Below are 19,243 nucleotides of genomic sequence, written 5' to 3' on the forward strand. Positions count from 1 at the left end.
CGGCCAGCGGCTGGCGCCCGGCTGCGGGCCGCACTCGCCGTTTGGCGCCGGCCGGGCCGGGGCCGAGGGGGGAAGCAGGTGAGAGCGGGACGCTTTGGGGGCGACCGAGACGGTGGGAGCCCTACGGGGTCGGGAGGTGGGTGCCTCGACAAGCGGCGGCGGCGTGGGAGCGGCGGGGCCGAGGGGCTGGCGGGCGTCCCCCGGCCGGGGGTATGGGGGCGAGGGGGACCCGCAGCCGGTTGAAGAGAAACGTTGAAAAACGCACCCGAAATGTTAAATAAACGTTAATCCCGTTAACGTGTGTGTTTCTGCAGTATGTCTAGTGAGCAGCCCGCAAGCGTCATCAAGAAAATCATTCGTGAAATTGGACAAGAATGCGCTGCTCGGGGACAAACCATATCTGAAACCTTGGTGGCGTTCATGGTAAGCACAAATTAAATGTTTAGGGTGGGGTTTTTTAATTATTATTTCATCTGGATGTTTTGCTAATAGCGTTCAAATTCCATCCAAAAAATATGAAGATAAATACGTATTGATAGCATATAGCTCAGAAGTTTCAAACCTGGGTGCCCACAGCTTGGCAGTTCAAACCGGTTTTAAGGCGTTCATGAGGTGGGGGCTTAATTTTATGTACAATAAATAGTTCCCTCAAAGTCGCTGGCTAACGCTGCTCGGACTGAATGATGTGAAGTGAGGAGATAAATCATTCCTTTGGTCTTAAAAGTCGACAAACTTGAAATGGCAGCTCCACGGCAGCCTGCCCAGGCTGGGATGGCCACAGCCCAGGCTCTCAGGGGTAACTTGAACTTGGAAATATCTCAGGTTTTGAGAGCCTGCTTTGGGAAGTTTTAAAGGGGCGTTCAGTGATATTCAGTATAGGGTCCTAAAAAAACCTGGAAAAGTCTTTCATTCCTCTGAATTGCTATTTATGTCAGTATAAAGCCCTGAAAAGGCTGCAGGTACTGAGTCCTGGGAAGTCTTTGAACTCCAAATGAGAGTTCTCCCTTAGTTTTTCTTCTGCAGGTAGTAAACCATTTTTTTCTTTCTAAAGTGAAAATAAGAAGTGTTCCTGAATTTTAATACCATTTCTTCCCACTCTTTCATAAATGAAGAAAAAGGCATGACACATGGGAAAATGTTTATTGCAGCAGCTATATTTATTCTTTGACACTTACCTCTTCCCTCTATTGTGATGGATTCTTTTATTTGTTTCTTCAGTTAGGCAGGGCCAGGTAGTATAAATGGGCTGAATATTTGAAGGAGTGGTCTTGGATCCCACTTAAATTAAAAATGAAATTGAATCGATCTCAGTGTTGCCCTTGGTAAACAACTATAAGTATCCTAAAAAACATTATACACTTTCGCATCTTCTGTTAGCAGACACAGCACCACTGCAAAATATAGTCTGAATGCATCTGCAAATCTGTCTCTGCAGAAAGATGGAGCTAGGTTCTTTCTTCATTGGTGGTATAAGAACAGAGTCAGCTCTTGATAAACCTGTAGATGAATGTAAATGGTTCACAGCAGTACTGTCACTCTGCCATTTTTTTCCCCTAAAGGTGACACTGGCTTTTAAATATACATTGGGCTCAAAAGCAGTATTAATCAATTAAGCATGAAAATTTTCATGGGTAAAAAGCTCTTGCATGTGGCTGCCAACATACCCAGCATGCATACCAGTTGCAAACATGCATATATTTCCCTGTATGCAGAAGACTGAATTTTTTATCCAAATGGTAAAAATTTATACTGATGGATACAACACCAACCGAGAAGTCTGTAAACAACCATGATGGATTTTTTTATAAAATTTTACTTAGAAAAATATTTTTCCAGGAAACTTTTAAAGGACTTGTATTTAAATATTTCTCTACAAAGTCTGCATCACAAATAGATTTTTTTTTTCACTTATGTCTGAGAACTGAGATTGAAACTGGCAGTATGTGTGAAATGGAGTAACTTTGTTTCATTATTGAAGATTGAATGGAAAAGAAGAATAGTAAAGAAATATTGACTGCATCTGAGATTTTTCAGAAAATAAAAGTTTAGTTGCAAAGGGTATATGTTGAGATATAAATTAATAGCTTTCTTTTGGCAATCTCTAGGTGAAAGCTGTTGGTTTAGATCCAAGATATGACTTTAATGTGGATCAAATCCTTGCAGAAAAAGATGTGCAAAATCTTATCCAGGTAATTCTGACTGACTAAGTCAGTACTTAGCTAAGACTCTAGCATTATTTGCTGTTTGTTCCTGTCACTGAAATGCCATTTTATTTTTATATGAATACTTTCAAATTTTTAATGCTACTTTGTTCTCACGGTTCCGTAGCTAACGACTGGATTATGTGTTCCCTCATGTTAATAAATGCCTTATACTTCATAGTGTTTATAGTATGTTGAGAGAATGGTAGGGAGGGAGCTCTCCTGCTTCTGTGAAACCTATAGCATAGTCAGTCTCAGTTCAGATGTTTCCCATGCGATGAGAAAGACCTCACTTCTCTGTCTCTCTTCTTAGGTCTGTGTTACCAGGCTCCTTGACACAACAAACCCATCCCTTAGCACAATTAAGATGCAAGTTTACTTTGATATGAACTATGCAAACCGAGGTAATTTCAATATAAATAAATGTTTTCATAGAAGAAGTTGATTCTGAGTTTAGGTTTTAATATCTCTCCCTATAGGGCTAATAATGATTCCTGTTAAATGACTGCTGGCAGTAAAGCAAAATAAAAATCCCTGGAGAAATGTACTATATAGGAGTATGGTGTTTCAGCATGGATATAGTAGGGAAAAAAGGTACATTAGATTTGAGAGTACACTGTGAGAGATTTACTGAATGTAATGTTTTAGCTCACTTGAGAATAATTATTCTTTTGGGTGCAGTGGCCAGCTGCCTTCAGCAAGAAAAACTTGCACTGTACCTGTGTATCTGAAAGAGAACCAGTACCCAGGACTGCACTCACATATCTGAAAGAGAACCTGATGTTTTATCAATATCCCTAATTGAGATGAGCCGTCTTGAACAATCAGTTACAGTTTTAACCAAGTATGTTTTGGTCTCATCAGTGGTAACTTCATATGATCTGAGAAGGGAATGTGGAAAAAAAATGAGATGGGGAGAATGTCTCTGCTGTAACTGTAACTTCAGATCTCAGTGGGACAGTGAGGGCTGGCTGGGACACAGAAGACACATAACTAAACAAAAAAACCCCAAACATTTCTGTGTAGAAAGGTCATGAAAATGTTTTCTTGTTAGCATGGATTAAAACCAAAAATTAGCTCCAAAGTCTTCTGGACTAAGAAAGATCACCAAGTCCAGTAAGATTCTGAGATCCTGAGTAGTGTTCAGATTTGGGCATGTAACTTCAGGTGTGTATGAAATATGTGTGTGTGTGTTGGGTCCTACTGCAGTCAGAAGAGTCCAGAGAGCCAGGGCCTTGCTGCTTAATTTGGCCTGAATAGTTCTCTGGACTCTACTGACTGATGTTAATCATGCTAATTATGTTAATGTTTAACTCCACTGTTGTTAAGTATAACGGTATGGTACCTTGAACATCCCTTCCACATACCTGTTTCAGAAACCTTATGTTTGTGCTTTGACTTTGGAAATGAATTGCACCCTCTATAAAACTCAATTTCCAAATAATTTAGATAGCACTTTCTAACAATTGTTCTTTCCTAGCTGAATTACTCAGCCAACAGCACCGTGTTCTGGAGGAAAGGCTGGCTCCTGTGGTCAGAGGTATCACAGATAGTCGTCCTCGTGTGCAAGAAGAAATGGAGAATGTGTATCGAAAGATCATTAGCTACGTGCTGCTGAGCTCTGGTCTGGGATCCCCAACAGATATTGAGGTTGTCAGGGAGGCAACAGGTCAGTAAACTCCCAGCTATGAAATTGGGCTTTTCTTATTGAAAAATAAAATTTCACCTTCTCTTTGCTGATCTTTAGATACAGATGTGGTAAACTGTGATGAGTGCTTACTACCCAAACTGACACTGCTCAGCCTCACGGTCTAAATTTGCCATGGATTTCCTACTTTTTGCAGTTTTTCAGGAGAGGGTATTTTTGCTTGTTTGATGATTTTATTTTCTGTTCCCTCATATTGAGGGTTTTCTCACCCTTTGTAATGCTTCTAGCTGCCCTGCAGAGTGTATTCTCCCAGACAGAGATAATTAGTTTCGTCTCACTTAGTAAGAAGAACAAAGAGCAACAGCTGAAAAATCTTTCCATGCTAGTCACAGGAATTCGGTTGTACAACAAGGAATGCAAGAAAGGAGGAAGCAGCATTGATGACTGTAAGTAGACAACTGCATTTGGGCTGTGTATTCCCATTTAATTCTTGGTGGCCTTCTTCACTGGAGTGGCTCCAGTAATATCCCATGTCTCTAGATGAACATGTAGGCTGCTACATTTTAGCTAAGAGGGAGCCCTTTGTGGTTGATGTGGAAGGATTATACGTATTAACTTCATGCACTAATTTACCTCATGATAACTTTTCCCTGATCCCTTCCCATTAGGTGAATTAAATATGTAATGTTTGCCTTTAAAAGCACTTAATTAAAATCTTGAAAGGACACTGTCAATCCAATTACAATTTTCTGTTGCATATGTGTAATGAGATGTGATAAAAGTTGCTGGGGCATTATCTGTATTCTGATAATTTAGAGTAACCTCTTCAGATTCTTAACATGTTCTGAAAAACCTTTTGCATTTTGAATCCTCATCAGTGGAAATGTTTTTGTGAACTGTAGCTCTGTGTGGAGACTTCTTTGTCAGAAAGGTCTGCAGCCCAGTTTTAGAGGAAACTGAGAATTGAAAATTGTGCAGGTTGTCTAAAGTCTCTCAGGAAACCCATGTCAGTAGTATCAACTGAACTGCATCTACTATAAAGCAAGTTTTCTCACAGTCCTTGACCTGACTGGTATTTCCACACCTGTAATTCTGACTGTTTGGAACCACTTGGCTAGTAAGATACAGTGATTGAATCTAGTATGCAACCGTTTGGAAATGCATGAAGATAAGGACAAAATTTAGAAATTTTATTGGAAGTCTACTTTGCTCAAGTACTGCATTGTAATTTTTTGCTAATGATTTAAATAATTCTTTTTATATGTATCTCATATTTATTCTATATAAACAGTGCCAGCCATTCTGAATGAAGCCATTCCGTCAGCTACACGGACTGTTGATGAAGGTCTTAATACTTGCCGTACACTAGCCCACCGGTACACAGCTCTTTTGGAATCCATGCAGGAAGACCAACACAGATATGCACAGCTTAGTTCTTTTAAATTAAAAGAAGCACTGTTCAGTGTGAGACAGTATGAGGCCTTCCTTTGCATCCTACTGGTGAGATACCATCATGTTATATCCTGTGGGGTTTTATTGCAGATGGAATGTATTCAAGTTACCTATTTTTACAGGACAGAAATTTAAGACAAAAGATTCAGAAATAAATGAAATAAAATTTATCTCAGTATATGAGAACCTATATCATCTGTCATGCTGAACTTTGTACCTAACTTGCTGGGTTTGGCTACTGTCAGGTAAAACACAAAATTAATTGTTTGCTGCAGTGTGACTGTGCTTCCATTTCATTTCTGGAGGTTTTCTTTTTTGGTTTAATTTCATTAACAAAGGACTAAAAAAGTGGGACTTTTTTCTTGTTTACGTATTGATAGTCACTCTGCCCCAAAAGGCATGAGAGAAGAAAATCTCTTTGTTCAATCCAACCCATAAATCACCTCAATTTTAGTCTGCAAACATCCCCAAGACATATGGAGTTATCAGAAGTGTTTGAAGAATACAATTTAAATTCTTGAAACTTCTTTTGTTTATGAAGACCTTCTCATTTGCCTTTGAGAAACTGCGGGATTTTACTAGTTCTTCCTGTATATCGTAAAGCTTGGAAAAATATGTCTCTCAATTTTTTTTCAGTTCTCCTTATTATAAAAATGTAGAGGTTGAAAATTACTAGTATACGCTTGAGAGAAGCACCTGGCTTTATACCTGAACACTTAAGGAAAAATGTATTTTGTGGAAAGTTAGGCTGCATTTCATTCCTTAAAACAGTTGCCTGAAAATAGTTGAATGATGAGATCCAAGTAAATACTTACTACTAAATACTTGATTTTTTGACTATCATACTTCTTACCTGAAGTAAGTTTTGTTTCCAGTCTGATGCAATTACAAGTGCTCAAGAATTTGAAAAGACGAATGTGCAGTTTGCAGCAACAATGGAGCAGTTGAAAAACACAGTGCAGAATAAGGTTTCCATAGATACCAAAGAAGTTTTTGTAAGTATTATGAATGGAAAACCTATTTCTTCTTAATTATAAAAAATTACTAAAGTACTTTACCAGTGTAGTTTTGCATAGTTTGTGTTAAGAAAAAGGCTACATTATTTTCTCTCTATTACAACAGCATCTGTGATTTTTGAAGGGGCAACTAAACTAAAAGAGTTGCTTTCAAGATAAGAGAAAAGCAAAATACAAAGAGGGGAAGAAAGAATTAAATGGTATTTTACTGTAAGTGTCGTGAGTCATTTGTCAGTATTTGTAGATTTACAGTGATATTTTCCTGGTTTGTGTAAATATTCTGTTCCTTGCAGAAATAGTAAGAACATGATGACAGATAACAGCACATCAGAGTGTGATTCTCTTAAAGTCCTTTCAGATAGCAATTCCTGTAATTACAGTATGACTCCTTGATACCATTTTTCTAAAGGAATCAGGTTTCTGTGATGGAGGTCTCAGCTCTTTCCCCCTCCCAATAGCTTCTGAACCTGTTGGCCACTTTCAGTCAAATTTGTCAAGAGTCTGGAAATCTCAAAAAATGTCATTTTCTGCAAGTTGTGTGAAAAACAAGCAACTAGAGAGACACAATTAGAGCCCTCCTAAGATCAGGTCTGAAATGGGAATGCCACAATTCCCTGCTGGTTTGTGTGCTGTCTGGCCCATGAGCAGCCACATACCTCTGCATGATCGATGTTCTGTACTGTTTCACCCTTAGTTGGGAGCTACAGGACAGGGGAGGGAGGTATTGGAGGAAGAGGGAATGAGTGATGTGAACTGCAGGTATTGTGAAGGAGGGTGCTTGATGACCCTGTAAAAACGTGGGATTATTATGATGACATGGTGTAAAGGAAATGGGAGAGAAATATGTCAGAAACCAGCTTCATTTAATTTTCTTTTATGGAAGAGCTCATTATTTTGTGTGATATGTCTATCATTTTAATTCCTTGTAGTTAGCTGTTGAACTAGCATGCAGTTCATACATATATTAGGTTATATTTCATCCTTCTAAACAAATAATTAGAAAGCAAAATAAAGTCTACTGTGGAGGAGGGAGGAAGGAAGATCATGTCCCCCCCCCATCTACTCAGAGTATTTTTTACACTTCCCGTAAGGACCTCTGAGCTGGAAACTCATGAAAACGGCACTTTAACTGAGGTACATCTCAGATGTGATCTGACACTTCAGTTTATGTGTGGTTGTGACTTTTTAAGCCAGATGTTCTCATTTGGACAACATCTTCCCCTCTCATCCAGCCACTCAGAGCAGGTTTTTTTTCTCTTCTTCTGTATCTTTGTGAGTTTTAAGTGACTAATACACATTACCCTTTTCCCTAGAAGCTGTCTGCTCTTGTCTGCTTCCTTCCTAGATTTTCTTCTCTTCATGTTGGTTAGTTGTTTTTTCTTCTCTGCTGAAGACAGAATATGTAAGGTCTTTTGATTTCAGGTCTTTTGCAGGTAGAGATTTCTCTATTAACACACCATTTAAATAGTTCTTGTCTTCAGCTAGTTGCTGAGAAGCTGGATCCTCTACAAATGTAGAGAAGCTGGGCATTCTGCCTTTTAAAACACGTAGCATAAGGCCTATATTTGTAGTAAACATTTGTTTTAGAAAACATAGTAGATTTCATTAATATTCTTTGTTTATTCTAGTAAAAATTATTTCGATCTTCCTGCCCTTCCTTTAGTTTCTTCCATTTTTGTAACCATAACATTTCCACAGCATTAGGGATGCTGATGAATTCCAGAGCTGACTCTGTTGACTGTTCTTATAATAATGTTGTTAACATGCCAAAAATATAATGTTGTTAGTGTGCATTTCAGATTTGTTGAATCTCTTCCTGTAAATGCTCTGTGTGCTTAGATGTAACAGGGCACATTTTATGTCCCTGTCATTGAAATCAGCATTTATACTCAAAGCTTGTAGGCTTCTTCTGTATGTATGTACATATCTGTATGTCAGCATCACTGCTGGGAATGGCAGCTTCCAGTTTTGTCCTGAACCCCATACAGCTCTGAAGAGGCTTGCACCCCATTAATTTGGCATGCATGATGGCCGGGGGGGGCTGTGGTACCAAATCACTCTGGAAGCAGGGCAGATAAACTTGATAGTTTGTACATATAAGTGTGGGTTTACTTCATTTGGTAGTTAACCAGGTGCATTTCTTCTGGTCCTTCTTATACCTGTACACCTTATTTTCAGTTATAAAACCATATTTGGCATATGCGATGGGAGCTCCTCTTGCAGTGCCCAGGAGTTCCCCTGGAATTTTTGGATGCTGATTGCCTTGGAGATCAGCCCCGCTTTGTTCATAGCAGGGATTGTTGTACAATCACTTGGGTTACACTGCAGACATAAAACAAATCTGAATCTCAGATAATTTTCTTTATTTTCTAGCCTCTCTTTGTTGCACTTTCTAATCTCTGGACCAGCTTTCAGGATGAGATGCTACTGGTAAGCTTCCTCACAAATATGACTAACGATCTGCAACAGTTCTCGGAAATCCAATCACAGCTTTTTCCTGAGGAAGTGCTAACATCTCTTCTGGAAGGAGTGACTGTGAAAAGTGATGAGGAAAGGATAAGAGAAACTATAGGTACTGAAAGTTATTACTTTTTCATTTTCCTTCATTTTCCAAAATTTTTGTGGTTTGAATTTTCTTTACAGAAGGTGCTACACATTGGGTTTTTTTAATAATCAGAATTTGCACAGTAAGTTAAAATGAGTCTTGTAGTGTGTGGATTTATTTTTCCTGTAGTGTAGTTTGGGCTTTATTTTTATATATAAAATTAAAATATAGCTACTAGATATAAAAATACCTTATAAAAATGGCAGAATGATCAGAGAATAATATTTCTACTTTTTTTTTTAAATTTCTTGTTTGTTTATGTCTTTTTATACCTTTCAGAACTTCTGAAATGGAGGGTGGGGATAAAAAAGCTAATTTAACGGGGCTTTGGTTACCAGAAGTATTTGTTTGTAAGATGGTATCCCTAGCAACCGAGTTACACTCCAGGGGATTTGTAATGCATGAGTGGGTAAAAACAAAATAGAAGAATAAGATATTACCTTCCTGTTGTTGTCCTCTGTTTCTAAAGAAAACTAATGCTACTAAAGAAGGCTCCTGCAGGACTGTTTTTTTAGTAGAATCTCTCTTATGGCAGGACTAAAGTTTGGCTTTTAGAATCTTGGCACTGCAGGTCATCCTGTGAAGACCAGAGTAATCCGGTCATCCTGTAACATTATTATATTTTAAACATCTGAAGTTTTGTTACTGAAATCCTTCCTTTGTTAAACCTTTTCTTAGGAACCAGGGTGAATGCTTCTGATTTCAAGAACCAAGAATGGCTTTTTCCAGAGACTACTGATAATTTTGATCAGTTGCTAATCCAGTACCATGGTTTCTGTGCATATGCAATTGGTGTAAAAGGCCTCACCCTCCCAGGTATGCTTTGCAGTTAGGTCTTTTCCATACTCTATATGTACACAAGTACTAGAGAAAATGTAAAGACATGTTCTGAGTGTATCCTTTTATATCAAACCCCTTGTCCTGGTTTTCGACTGGGATAGAGTTAATTTTCACAAGAAGCTGGGAGGGAACAAAGCTGGGACAGCTGACACAAACTAGCCAAAGGGGTATTTGATACCATGACGTCATGCTGAGTATATAAAGGAGGCTGGCCAGGGAGGAGGAGTTGATGCTCCAGGATGGGCTGGACATCATGTTCCGGGTGGTGAGCAAATTGCCTTGTGTATCACCCACTTTGCACATTCTGTTATAAGTACTGTTGTTGTTGTTATTTTCCTCTCCCTTTGCTGTCCCAGTAAACTGTCCTTATCCCAACCCATGAGTTTTACCTTTTTCTTCCGATTCTTCTCCCCATCCCACCGAGGGGGGAGGAATGAGCAGGTGGCTGTGTGGTGCTTAGCTGCCAGCTGGCACTAAACCACGACATCCCTGTTAAAGTATTTTTTTTTTTAAATACATAAATAAACTGCCCTAAACAGAAGGTAGGACGGCTTCAAGAGAAAGTAGGCATGAGCAAGCAGAGGCAGAAATAAGGTGGAATGGATAAATGTTTCCTCCTACTATATGTACGTCTGTATAACCTACACTGCAGCTGAATGCAGGTTTGTTTACTGTTGTTAATGTGTTTTAATACAGGCGTAGGAAAATGGTCATCCTTTGAATTTCGTGTGATGCAAAGACACCCATTAATGCCTACATCATATGTATTTTAAAATAGTCATTATAAAGTACTAAAAACCTTCTCTGAAAAGAATGCAAAAGTGCACTTAAGTCAACTAATCGTAGGAAATTTTTTGGTCTCTTCTAGGATCATTTGTCATGAAAGCAAGCCTTATTTCAGCTACCCCATCACTTCATGTTTCCTGTCTCCCTATCTTTTATAGAGCCTATCCATATAGATTTTTTTTTAAACCTACAGGATGTTGGGAGGAAAATACTGTCATTACTTGGCAGATTTAAAAAATAGAGTTTTTAGCAGCAGTGTAAATTACTTACACTTATTTAGTATTGCATATGAGAATAACTGTCCTGGGTTGGACTGAAGGTCTCTCTAGTCCTGTATCCGATTTCTGGATGTGGGCAGTCATGAACACTCGAAGATTATGAGAAATCAAGTAGGAGTGATCCTTCCTTAATTATATCTGTCCCTGTTCTAGCAGTTAGTGGCTATGAGATTTCCTCAGATAAATGTTGAGTCTGTAACCTTCTGTTGAATAATCCTTGATAGAGGTTTTTCATTTATCTAATTGCTTCTTGAATCCATTTAGCGTTTGCCATGGGATATTCTTATTGTCAAAAGTCTCACAATTATAATTATATATACTGTGAAAAGGTACCTCTTTTTGAGACGGTTTTAAGCTCTGGATTGATAATTTCATCAAAGACCTGATAGCCCTTCTATTAGGAAAATTAGCAAATAGTAATTTTATATTGCACACAATTCATGGTTTTATAACCCCGTATCATATTATTTCTTTTCATTTGCTTCTCTTTAATGCTGAAGAGGCCTCTTTCTTTACCCTCTCCTTCTGTGAAAGGTATTCCAAGCCTCTGATCACTCTCAACTCCATTTTACTTTTTCTTATTCTGTTGTGTTGGAACAAAATATAGTATTACAAATTTAGCATATACGTTGTTATAGTGTTGGTTTTCTTCTCCCCCTCTGTTTGCATCCTAGTAATTCCTGACATTCTTTTGCTTTTTTGATTGCCACTGAGTATTGCCAGTTGGTATTTTCAAGGCACTGTCTATGATGATTCTAGGTCTTTCCTGGGCAATGACAGCTGAAGCAGAGCCTGCCACTGTCTTGAGCTCAGTTTGTGTTTTTCTATATAAGTTATTTGGCCTTTATTGACATTTAATTTTCTCTGTTAATTTATTGTCCAGCTTCTCAGCTGCTTCATCTGTTTCTTCAGTTAATATCAGTGTTATGCTTTTTAGTATAAATGGACTGTTGATCTGCAATCAAATATTTGCTGGAGATTTTAGGGGAAACATTTGTGGGTATGGGCTGTTTTCTTATGCCTTTTCTTTAGGTGTTTTATCTGTTGTTTTTCTGACTGACATGCACTAAGGCATGCTGGATGTGAACTGATCAAAAGCAGTTGTACTGACCTAACAAAATAGACTTTTCTGTATTTAAACCAGCTTACTTTCAGGGATTTATTCTGATTTCACAAAAAAAAGGAAGTGAAACTGACTTGAGGGAAACACAGAATCTTGATTACAAATGTCTTTTGTATTGGATATCATACTGTTCACTATTTTATTTTGTGGGGTTTGTTTTGGGTTTGCGTGGGTGTTTTTTTTAGGAAATCCTGCTGTTGGAATTTTGAAGCACAAGGAGAGATGTTATGTTTTCAGTTCCAAAGAAGCAGCATACATCTTTGCTCAAGATCCAGATAGGTTCATTCAACTGAATGTAGAAAAAGCAAAAGAACACGCAGAGCTAATTCAACTGCTCGAGCTTCATCATCAGTTTGAATACCTTGCTCCGTATGCACAGGTACACATTGCCCATGGCTCTTGCTGAACAGGTGTTAAGTTGCTGGTTGACCTGTCCTTTCTAGAACATAAAAAGAACAGATGATACCCATCTTTAGGAAAGAAGTATAATCATCTGCCTATCATATAGAATGTCTGGAGTTCCATCTTTTCCAGGCTTTCGGGTTGTTGATAAGAAACATTTTCCCTTAATGTTGTTCTCACATTTTCACAGGAGAATATGTAGAGCCAAAGGATTGTGGCAGCGATAAAAGCTGTTCATTCTTAGCCCAGAAAGATCCTGTCTCTGATGTTTCTCTTCCTCATTTTTGCAAAAGTAGCTTAAAGGGACAGTAAATATATGCAATAGAAGATAAGCCAGATAGATACCTTATTAACTGGAGCTTTAGCTTAGCAGTTCATCAGTATGTGCTGGATGAAGGTGTAGTGATATCTGGGGACAGGAATTATGGAATACATTACAAAATGAAAGGGGACTCATTAATAATGAATGTGACAGTGCTACTGTGTGAAATCCAATGACTTGATATGCATTCTCTGTGATCCATTGTGAATTCTAGGTCCCTAGCAATGGAAAGAATGTAGTCTTGAACTGGCCATTGGTGCGAAAGATATAGTTTATATCCCGGCTCTGGCAGAGATGTAAGCACTTTTCCTAATTATGATTTGTGATTTTTAGTCCATTCATAATGACAAACTGAAGTGCCTGCATCATAAAATACTGGTGGTGGTAGGACCCTTTGTACCAAAATCCAATGATTGAGCACTCACTTGGGATGTGGGAGTCTGAAATTCAGCTGTGGCCTTTGCCTAAAGGGTTTTGTGTCAGAAATTAAATCCATCGAATACTTAATGGTTTCTTCTTTTTAGCAGAGGTAGGGAGAACAAAAATATTGTTGAATATAAAAATCACTATCCACTTGTTTGCAGGTTTCTACTTGCTTTTAAAAAGTAGTGTATCCATATGCTATTCTTCTTAGATGTCTGCATTCTTCTCATTAATGTCTTGCTTGGTTTTGTGTTTTGTTTTTATCCAGGCCAGAAATGCAGAAAAATGTTTGATGAAACCAATGACAAAATGTGACAGTAGTACTCAAACTGATACTCATATCTTGCCACCAACTATTGTGACATCCTATGAATGGAATGAATGGGAACTGAGAAGAAAAGCTATAAAACTGGTTTGTATTGTTACTACCCGATGTTGTGGTTTAACCCCAGCCAGCAGCTCAGCTCCACGCAGCCGCTCACTCATCCCCCTGGTGGGATGGAGGAGAGAATTGGAAGGGTAAAAGTGAGAAAACTCATGGGTTGAGATAAAAACAGTTTAATAGGTAAAGCAAAAGCCACGCAAGTGAAGCAAAACAAGGAATTCATTCACTGCTTCCCCTGGGCAGGCAGGTGTTCAGCTGTCCCCAGGAAAGCAGGGCTCCGTCATGCATAATGGTTACTTGGGAAGATAAATGCCATCACCCCAAACATACCCCTCTTCCTACTTCTTCTCCCAGCTTTATATGTTGAGTATGATGTCATATGGTATGGAATATCCCTTTGGTCAGTTGGGGTCAGCTGTCCCTGCTGTGTCCCCTCTTACCTTCTTGTGCACCCCCAGCCTCCTCACTGGTGGGGTGGCGTGAGAAGCAGCAAAGGCCTTGGCTCTGTATAAGCGCTGCTCAGCAATGACAAAAACATCCCTGTGCTATTAACACTGGTTTTAGCACAAATCCAAAACACAGCCCTGTACCAACTACTATGAAGAAAATTAACTCTATCCCAGCCAAACCCAGCACATTCTCCACCCTTCATTCCATACCATTTACATCATGCTCAGGTCCCACACTATCCCATACAACCTCATTCACCACCACCTCCCTTCCCATCCTTTGATAGAATACACAGGTGCCAGTCCCTTAGCCTATGGACCACTCCTGGGAAATGGCTGTAAAACGTCCACCAAGTTCCTTTAGCCCATGACTTTGGGCTCCATCTGCCATGGTGGTCACTCAGGACAGGAGAGGTGGTGTGTTGTGTGGAGTTACTGTGCCCCAAAGCCCGCTGAGGTCAGGTCACTGCTGCACTTGCACTGCTGCTTGAAAGGCTTGTTCCTCCTCTACACTCAAAAAAATTCAACAGGTTGAAGATACTGCTATATAGTTTCTTTGTAAAAAAAAAAAAAAAGGTTGCAGAAAGGTTTGGGTGGTTTGAGTCAGGCAAAACTTCATTGCAAGTTGGGCAATTTAGATTAATATTCATCACCATCAAGAGGAGGAAAAATGTAGTAATTGGCAGACAGAATGCTTAGGAATACCTTTGGATGTGTTTGACTCTGCAGAAGCTTTCTTTGAGCTAACTAATCCATCCTTGAAAGGTATCAAAGCATGAGGCCTTTTTTCTTTTTTTTTTCTTTTTTTTGCATAATGAAATACTTTTAATTTTATCCTGATTTTTCATGTTTGCTAAAAAAAAATTCTGTGAAAATAAAACGTAATAATAAAAAAAAAATCCCTCTTTCGTGTAGGGCCAGAGAGGTAAGAAACACAGGTAGGTTTTCTGTTGTATATATTAGCCAGAGGAAATGTTTGTTATACTATCATGATGATTTTCTGATGGATTGGAAATCACAGTCTGCGCACACAAGGTTGGCCACCTACATAAAAGCTTTTAAACTAACAGTATATATTTTAAAAGCTTCTTTCTATGGTTTGACAGCACATGCAGTTGTCAAGATATAGTGCCTGATTTTCACAATTCAATCAAAATGAACTTGTGAGTACAGGGAATATTGCAGTTACCAAGATCAACTGGATACAGAATACTGCAAATCTTATGCAAATACCAAATTTTTGGACTGAAAAGTCTTACCAGTGTTAACTGGCTTATAAAGGATTCTAAGTAATAGTTGTTACTGAGGTACATAAAGAAGCCAATTAGGTTTACAAGAGGCCTAGCTAAAAGCCGCCTTTGCTTCTGTAATGGACATAAATAAATGTAAGATGTGGTCAGTGGTTTATCTTTAGCATAAGCGAAGGTGGATGTTTTCCAATAACTGAGCATGAAGACCATTCACAAGCAAATTCATAGCTTGTTAGTTTGAAATATTTAGATAGAGTTATTTAAAGTACTAAGAGTGTTTTAGCTTCAGCTGTCCATATGGGAGATCCCAGATGCATGCAGAAGTGTTTTGTCTACAGTGACTGCGCTGGGTTTGTAACACAGAGGTGATACAGCGTTTAGAATCAAAGTGCTGAAATAATGGAAATAGCTTACCAATGCATCTGTGAATTTGGTACTTTGGGGGAGCATTGAACATATTTGCAGGTTTTGTTAGAGGATGAGCTCAGATGCTTTGTTGTTGGGTTTTTTTCCCTGTTGTTGATACTTAGCCAGAAAACTTGTAGTGATACGAAGTGTTAAAATATGACTGTGCTAGAACACCTATTTGATGTTAGATGTAAAAATTTCAGCTCACATCTGTTTCTTTGTGCAAGCATAGTTCCTTACAATAGCATACTTTCAGTTTTCAACAGCGATAAACTTAACAGAGAAACAGTATCTCATGCCTGCTCTTGTTTTAATTGTCATTAAAACCCTCAGGAAAAAAAGGACTAAAATATTGTCTTTCTTGCCATGACGTCTACTCTGTAATTTCCATATTTTCTGTATTTGCCTTGATGTCACAGTGCAGAAGATTCAGTTGTAGATTAAGATACCAAGATGTGTCTACATTTAGGTCCTTCAACTTCCACTCCAGTTCAGAGAGACCTAGCTACTGCAGTCTGGAGAGTATTCTGACTCACCCTGATACGAACACAGAATTTGGCCAAGCTAATCGCTCTCCAGCTTCCCCTGACTCCAGTCTCCACTGACTGGACTAGATGCCAGGGAGTTTCTTGCTTACATGTGGGGTTGTGGATCCCACCACATGAGACTGGATTTTGTATATTTTGATGACAACATGATGTCATATGATTTATGGTGTTTTACATCATTGCTGACATAGAAGGCTCACTGGAATAAGGAACATTTTGTTGTTTCAAGTGCTGACTTAGTAATATTAACACTTTGTGAGAAGTGGCTTTGTTGTTGTATCTACAGCAGTTTCTGTCATTAACCAGAGCTTTAATCACAAATTGCCCTAACTTTTGCCCCTTGCTGAGGGGTTAATGAGCAATGTCTCGAAAGAAGGCATTTTTTCCCTTTTATCTGATACTTTGTGACACCAATGCCCAAGCTTTGTCACTTGTGGTGGAAACCAGACAAAGACTTGATCCTGTAGTTGGGTTATCCACGATATTCAGGATCCTCGGACTTGTTTTAGGTTGCGGATGCCCAAAGAGATTTATCCAAGCCTGCCATCACATTCAGTGTGCTTTCAGACTGATTGAAATTAGTTTCAAGCACTGGAAGAGCTTACCATGAAAACAACGTTTTATTCTAACAAGACAAATGCTTCAGCATTTAACAAAATTTGAAGCACAGTGACCAAAGGAAAATACAAAAGCAGTACGAGGCTGACTTAAAATTGTGGGGGCTACATACGGTGCTGTTCATGCAGCCTGTTAGTTCAGGAGTTATCACTTCACCATTGCAACCACGCATTGACAGTAGGGTGACGTGGGCCGTGTTCCAGGTCTGTGAAGCCCATAGATCTAAAATACACAAACGCATCTATGTATACACCAGTGCTAAAATGTTGAAACAAAATTTTGCTTAATCTGATTCTTTTTGTGTCTTTAGGCCAATTTGCGCCGTAAATTAACTCGTGCCATGCAGACCGATCTCAGCCATATGAGAAGAGAGAACTCCACCCAAGTGTACTTGCCAAAAGATGTTAGCACCCAGACTAAGCGAGACAACTCAAGCAATGTACCCAGACCACAGATTTACTTGGAAGGTCTCCGAGGAGGATCATCTACTACTACTCATATGGTCAAAGTAGACTTAACAAGAGCAGTAGATGAAACCTAAGTGAAAATGAGAAACCTAAAGATATATATTGAATGTATGTATAAAAATCCCTGCATATATCTGAATTAAGATACAAAAGATTTTACTGTGTCTGTTGATTCCAGGAGCAATTGATTTATCTCATTTATGTTATCTGTTGGGCCTGCTGACTGACATTAAGTGACAGAAATGATAAGCCCAAAGCACCCAGATTTTAAACAGCAATTTAGAATCAGGATGTTCCCAAAGACTTTAACTTAAACCCACATTTAAATGTGTAGCATGTGTTCTGAGATTTTCCTGAGGTTTTAATAAAGTCATTGCTTGCTGAAACACTGTTGTTAAGAGCCATGTCTTTGGTACATGAAAAGTATAATGTAAGACAAACAGCTCTTACAGGATATGGGGCCAGTGCTGCAGCTCCTACGGAGGCATGATTCCCATAGGTGTGAAATAACATTGATCCCAAGAGAGTCACCCGACTGTCACAGCTCTGCCGTTAGAGCAGAACCATCAAGAAAGTAACACCAGCAAAATGATACCAGTCTTGGGCCTGTCCGTTCGTGCTGCTGTAACCCAAGTGTCTTTGTGGGGTAACAGGCATCACGAGCATAGGCCGAGGCAGGGTGGTGGAGAAGAGGGAACTCATCTGCGTGGCTCTGGCAGCCTTTTAGGTCTCCAGTGATTTCTGTATTCATTGGCTAAACGGCGTGCTGGAAACCATAGGAACTTGCCTTTTTGAAAGCTCTGTTTCACTTGCGTTTGAAAAGCTAAAGCATACTTTATTTGAAAAGCCACAGCACACTTTTTAGCTTTATTTCATTGTGGTAGGGAAACACATGTCAGGTCTGATCAATGCAACCGCCGCTAGTATTCCTGGTTGTGAAAACCTGAATCACTTGAGCTTTAAGATGAAACATCTTCTCAAATGGAAGTAGGGGGTACTTTAGAACAGAGATACTTTTCACAACGACAAAGAGCTCCACAAGTTATTATCTGCAAAATGTGCAGGTGTGCAACTGTGATCGCATAGGCTGTGCTCAGGTTTCTGTATCGCTTTTTTGGTCAGGTGTAGCGTGGTGCAGCATGGTTTCCTGGGTCATTGTTACACAAGTTTGTGACAATGAAGCCTGAAGATTCAAGCTGCTGGGTGATTTTTTTCTGTGGTATTGTGCAGGGTAGCATTCTCTTTTTGTTTCACCATCTTCAAGGTATCTGGCTTCACTTTCTAAAGGTATACAGATAGGACAAATCCACAAGGCATTACAACAAAAAGGAGCAGGAGGAGAGCACAGAAAGAACTTAGCTAGATGGTCTTCCGCTGGGTGATTTTTCTCTTTTGTGAAAATAGACTAATCAGTAACAGCCAGATGTGCTGCTCCCCCATTAAATTATGAGCTGGCACCAATTTTTAGATTTATTAATAAAAATATGAATGCTATTACCAGCTGCAGCTTTTTCAGAGAAAAAGACACTGTTGCTGCTTTATGAAATACTTTTTGTTGCTGTGATCTCTATATTTGAACCTTTTATGCTAAAGCTCTTACTTTGAACCGACAAACTAATATTTCAAGAATCCATAAATACCTTTATTTAAGAGAAAACTGATGAGTGAAAAGCCCTTTTATCCTACTTGATCTGTTCTTTTCCATTGGAGAAGGAACCACAGTATTGTAAAATACTGGGGAATACAATTGTAACCTACATCTCAGTTTTGGCATGGCAGAACCATGTCAGCACCTAAGAGCTTTCTCCTGGCAATGAGAAATACATATGTGAGATTCCTGAGTGTTAACTACCAATAAAGTAGTTCAGGAAAAAAGAGAAAGAAAAAAAAAAAAGAAAAAAAAAAGAAAAAAGAAAAAGAGAGGTTACTTTTCAAAATGGCTTTACTCATGTGAAAGGGGAGACAACGTCCAGTTGATGCCCATTTGAACTTGAGTTTGTCTCTATTTGAATCTGGTTCTTG

At 38.9% G+C, this 19,243-nt stretch overlaps 1 protein-coding gene across 2 annotated transcripts; it reads left to right on the forward strand.

Annotated features, from left to right (window-relative positions):
• The first annotated feature begins 1 nt into the window (after nt 1).
• CFAP206 (cilia and flagella associated protein 206) lies at nt 2-17,602 on the forward strand. 2 transcript variants are annotated; one of them, XM_075747628.1, is made up of 13 exons: nt 2-78; nt 315-423; nt 2,106-2,189; nt 2,515-2,605; nt 3,682-3,870; nt 4,137-4,295; nt 5,141-5,349; nt 6,177-6,296; nt 8,691-8,889; nt 9,601-9,738; nt 12,135-12,328; nt 13,365-13,508; nt 17,065-17,602. In XM_075747628.1, the coding sequence occupies exons 2-13, from the start codon at nt 316-318 to the stop codon at nt 17,293-17,295; spliced, it is 1,866 nt and encodes a 621-aa protein (XP_075603743.1). In that variant the 5' UTR covers nt 2-78; nt 315; the 3' UTR covers nt 17,296-17,602. The 2 variants fall into 2 exon arrangements, with proteins under 2 accessions (XP_075603743.1, XP_075603744.1); XM_075747629.1 differs by lacking the exon at nt 2-78 and having other exon boundaries at nt 243-423; nt 4,236-4,295.
• Nucleotides 17,603-19,243: the final 1,641 nt, after the last annotated feature.

The sequence above is a fragment of the Balearica regulorum genome, chromosome 3 (genome assembly GCF_011004875.1).
Source record: "Balearica regulorum gibbericeps isolate bBalReg1 chromosome 3, bBalReg1.pri, whole genome shotgun sequence".
In the NCBI taxonomy this organism is placed as follows: Eukaryota; Metazoa; Chordata; class Aves; order Gruiformes; family Gruidae; genus Balearica; species Balearica regulorum.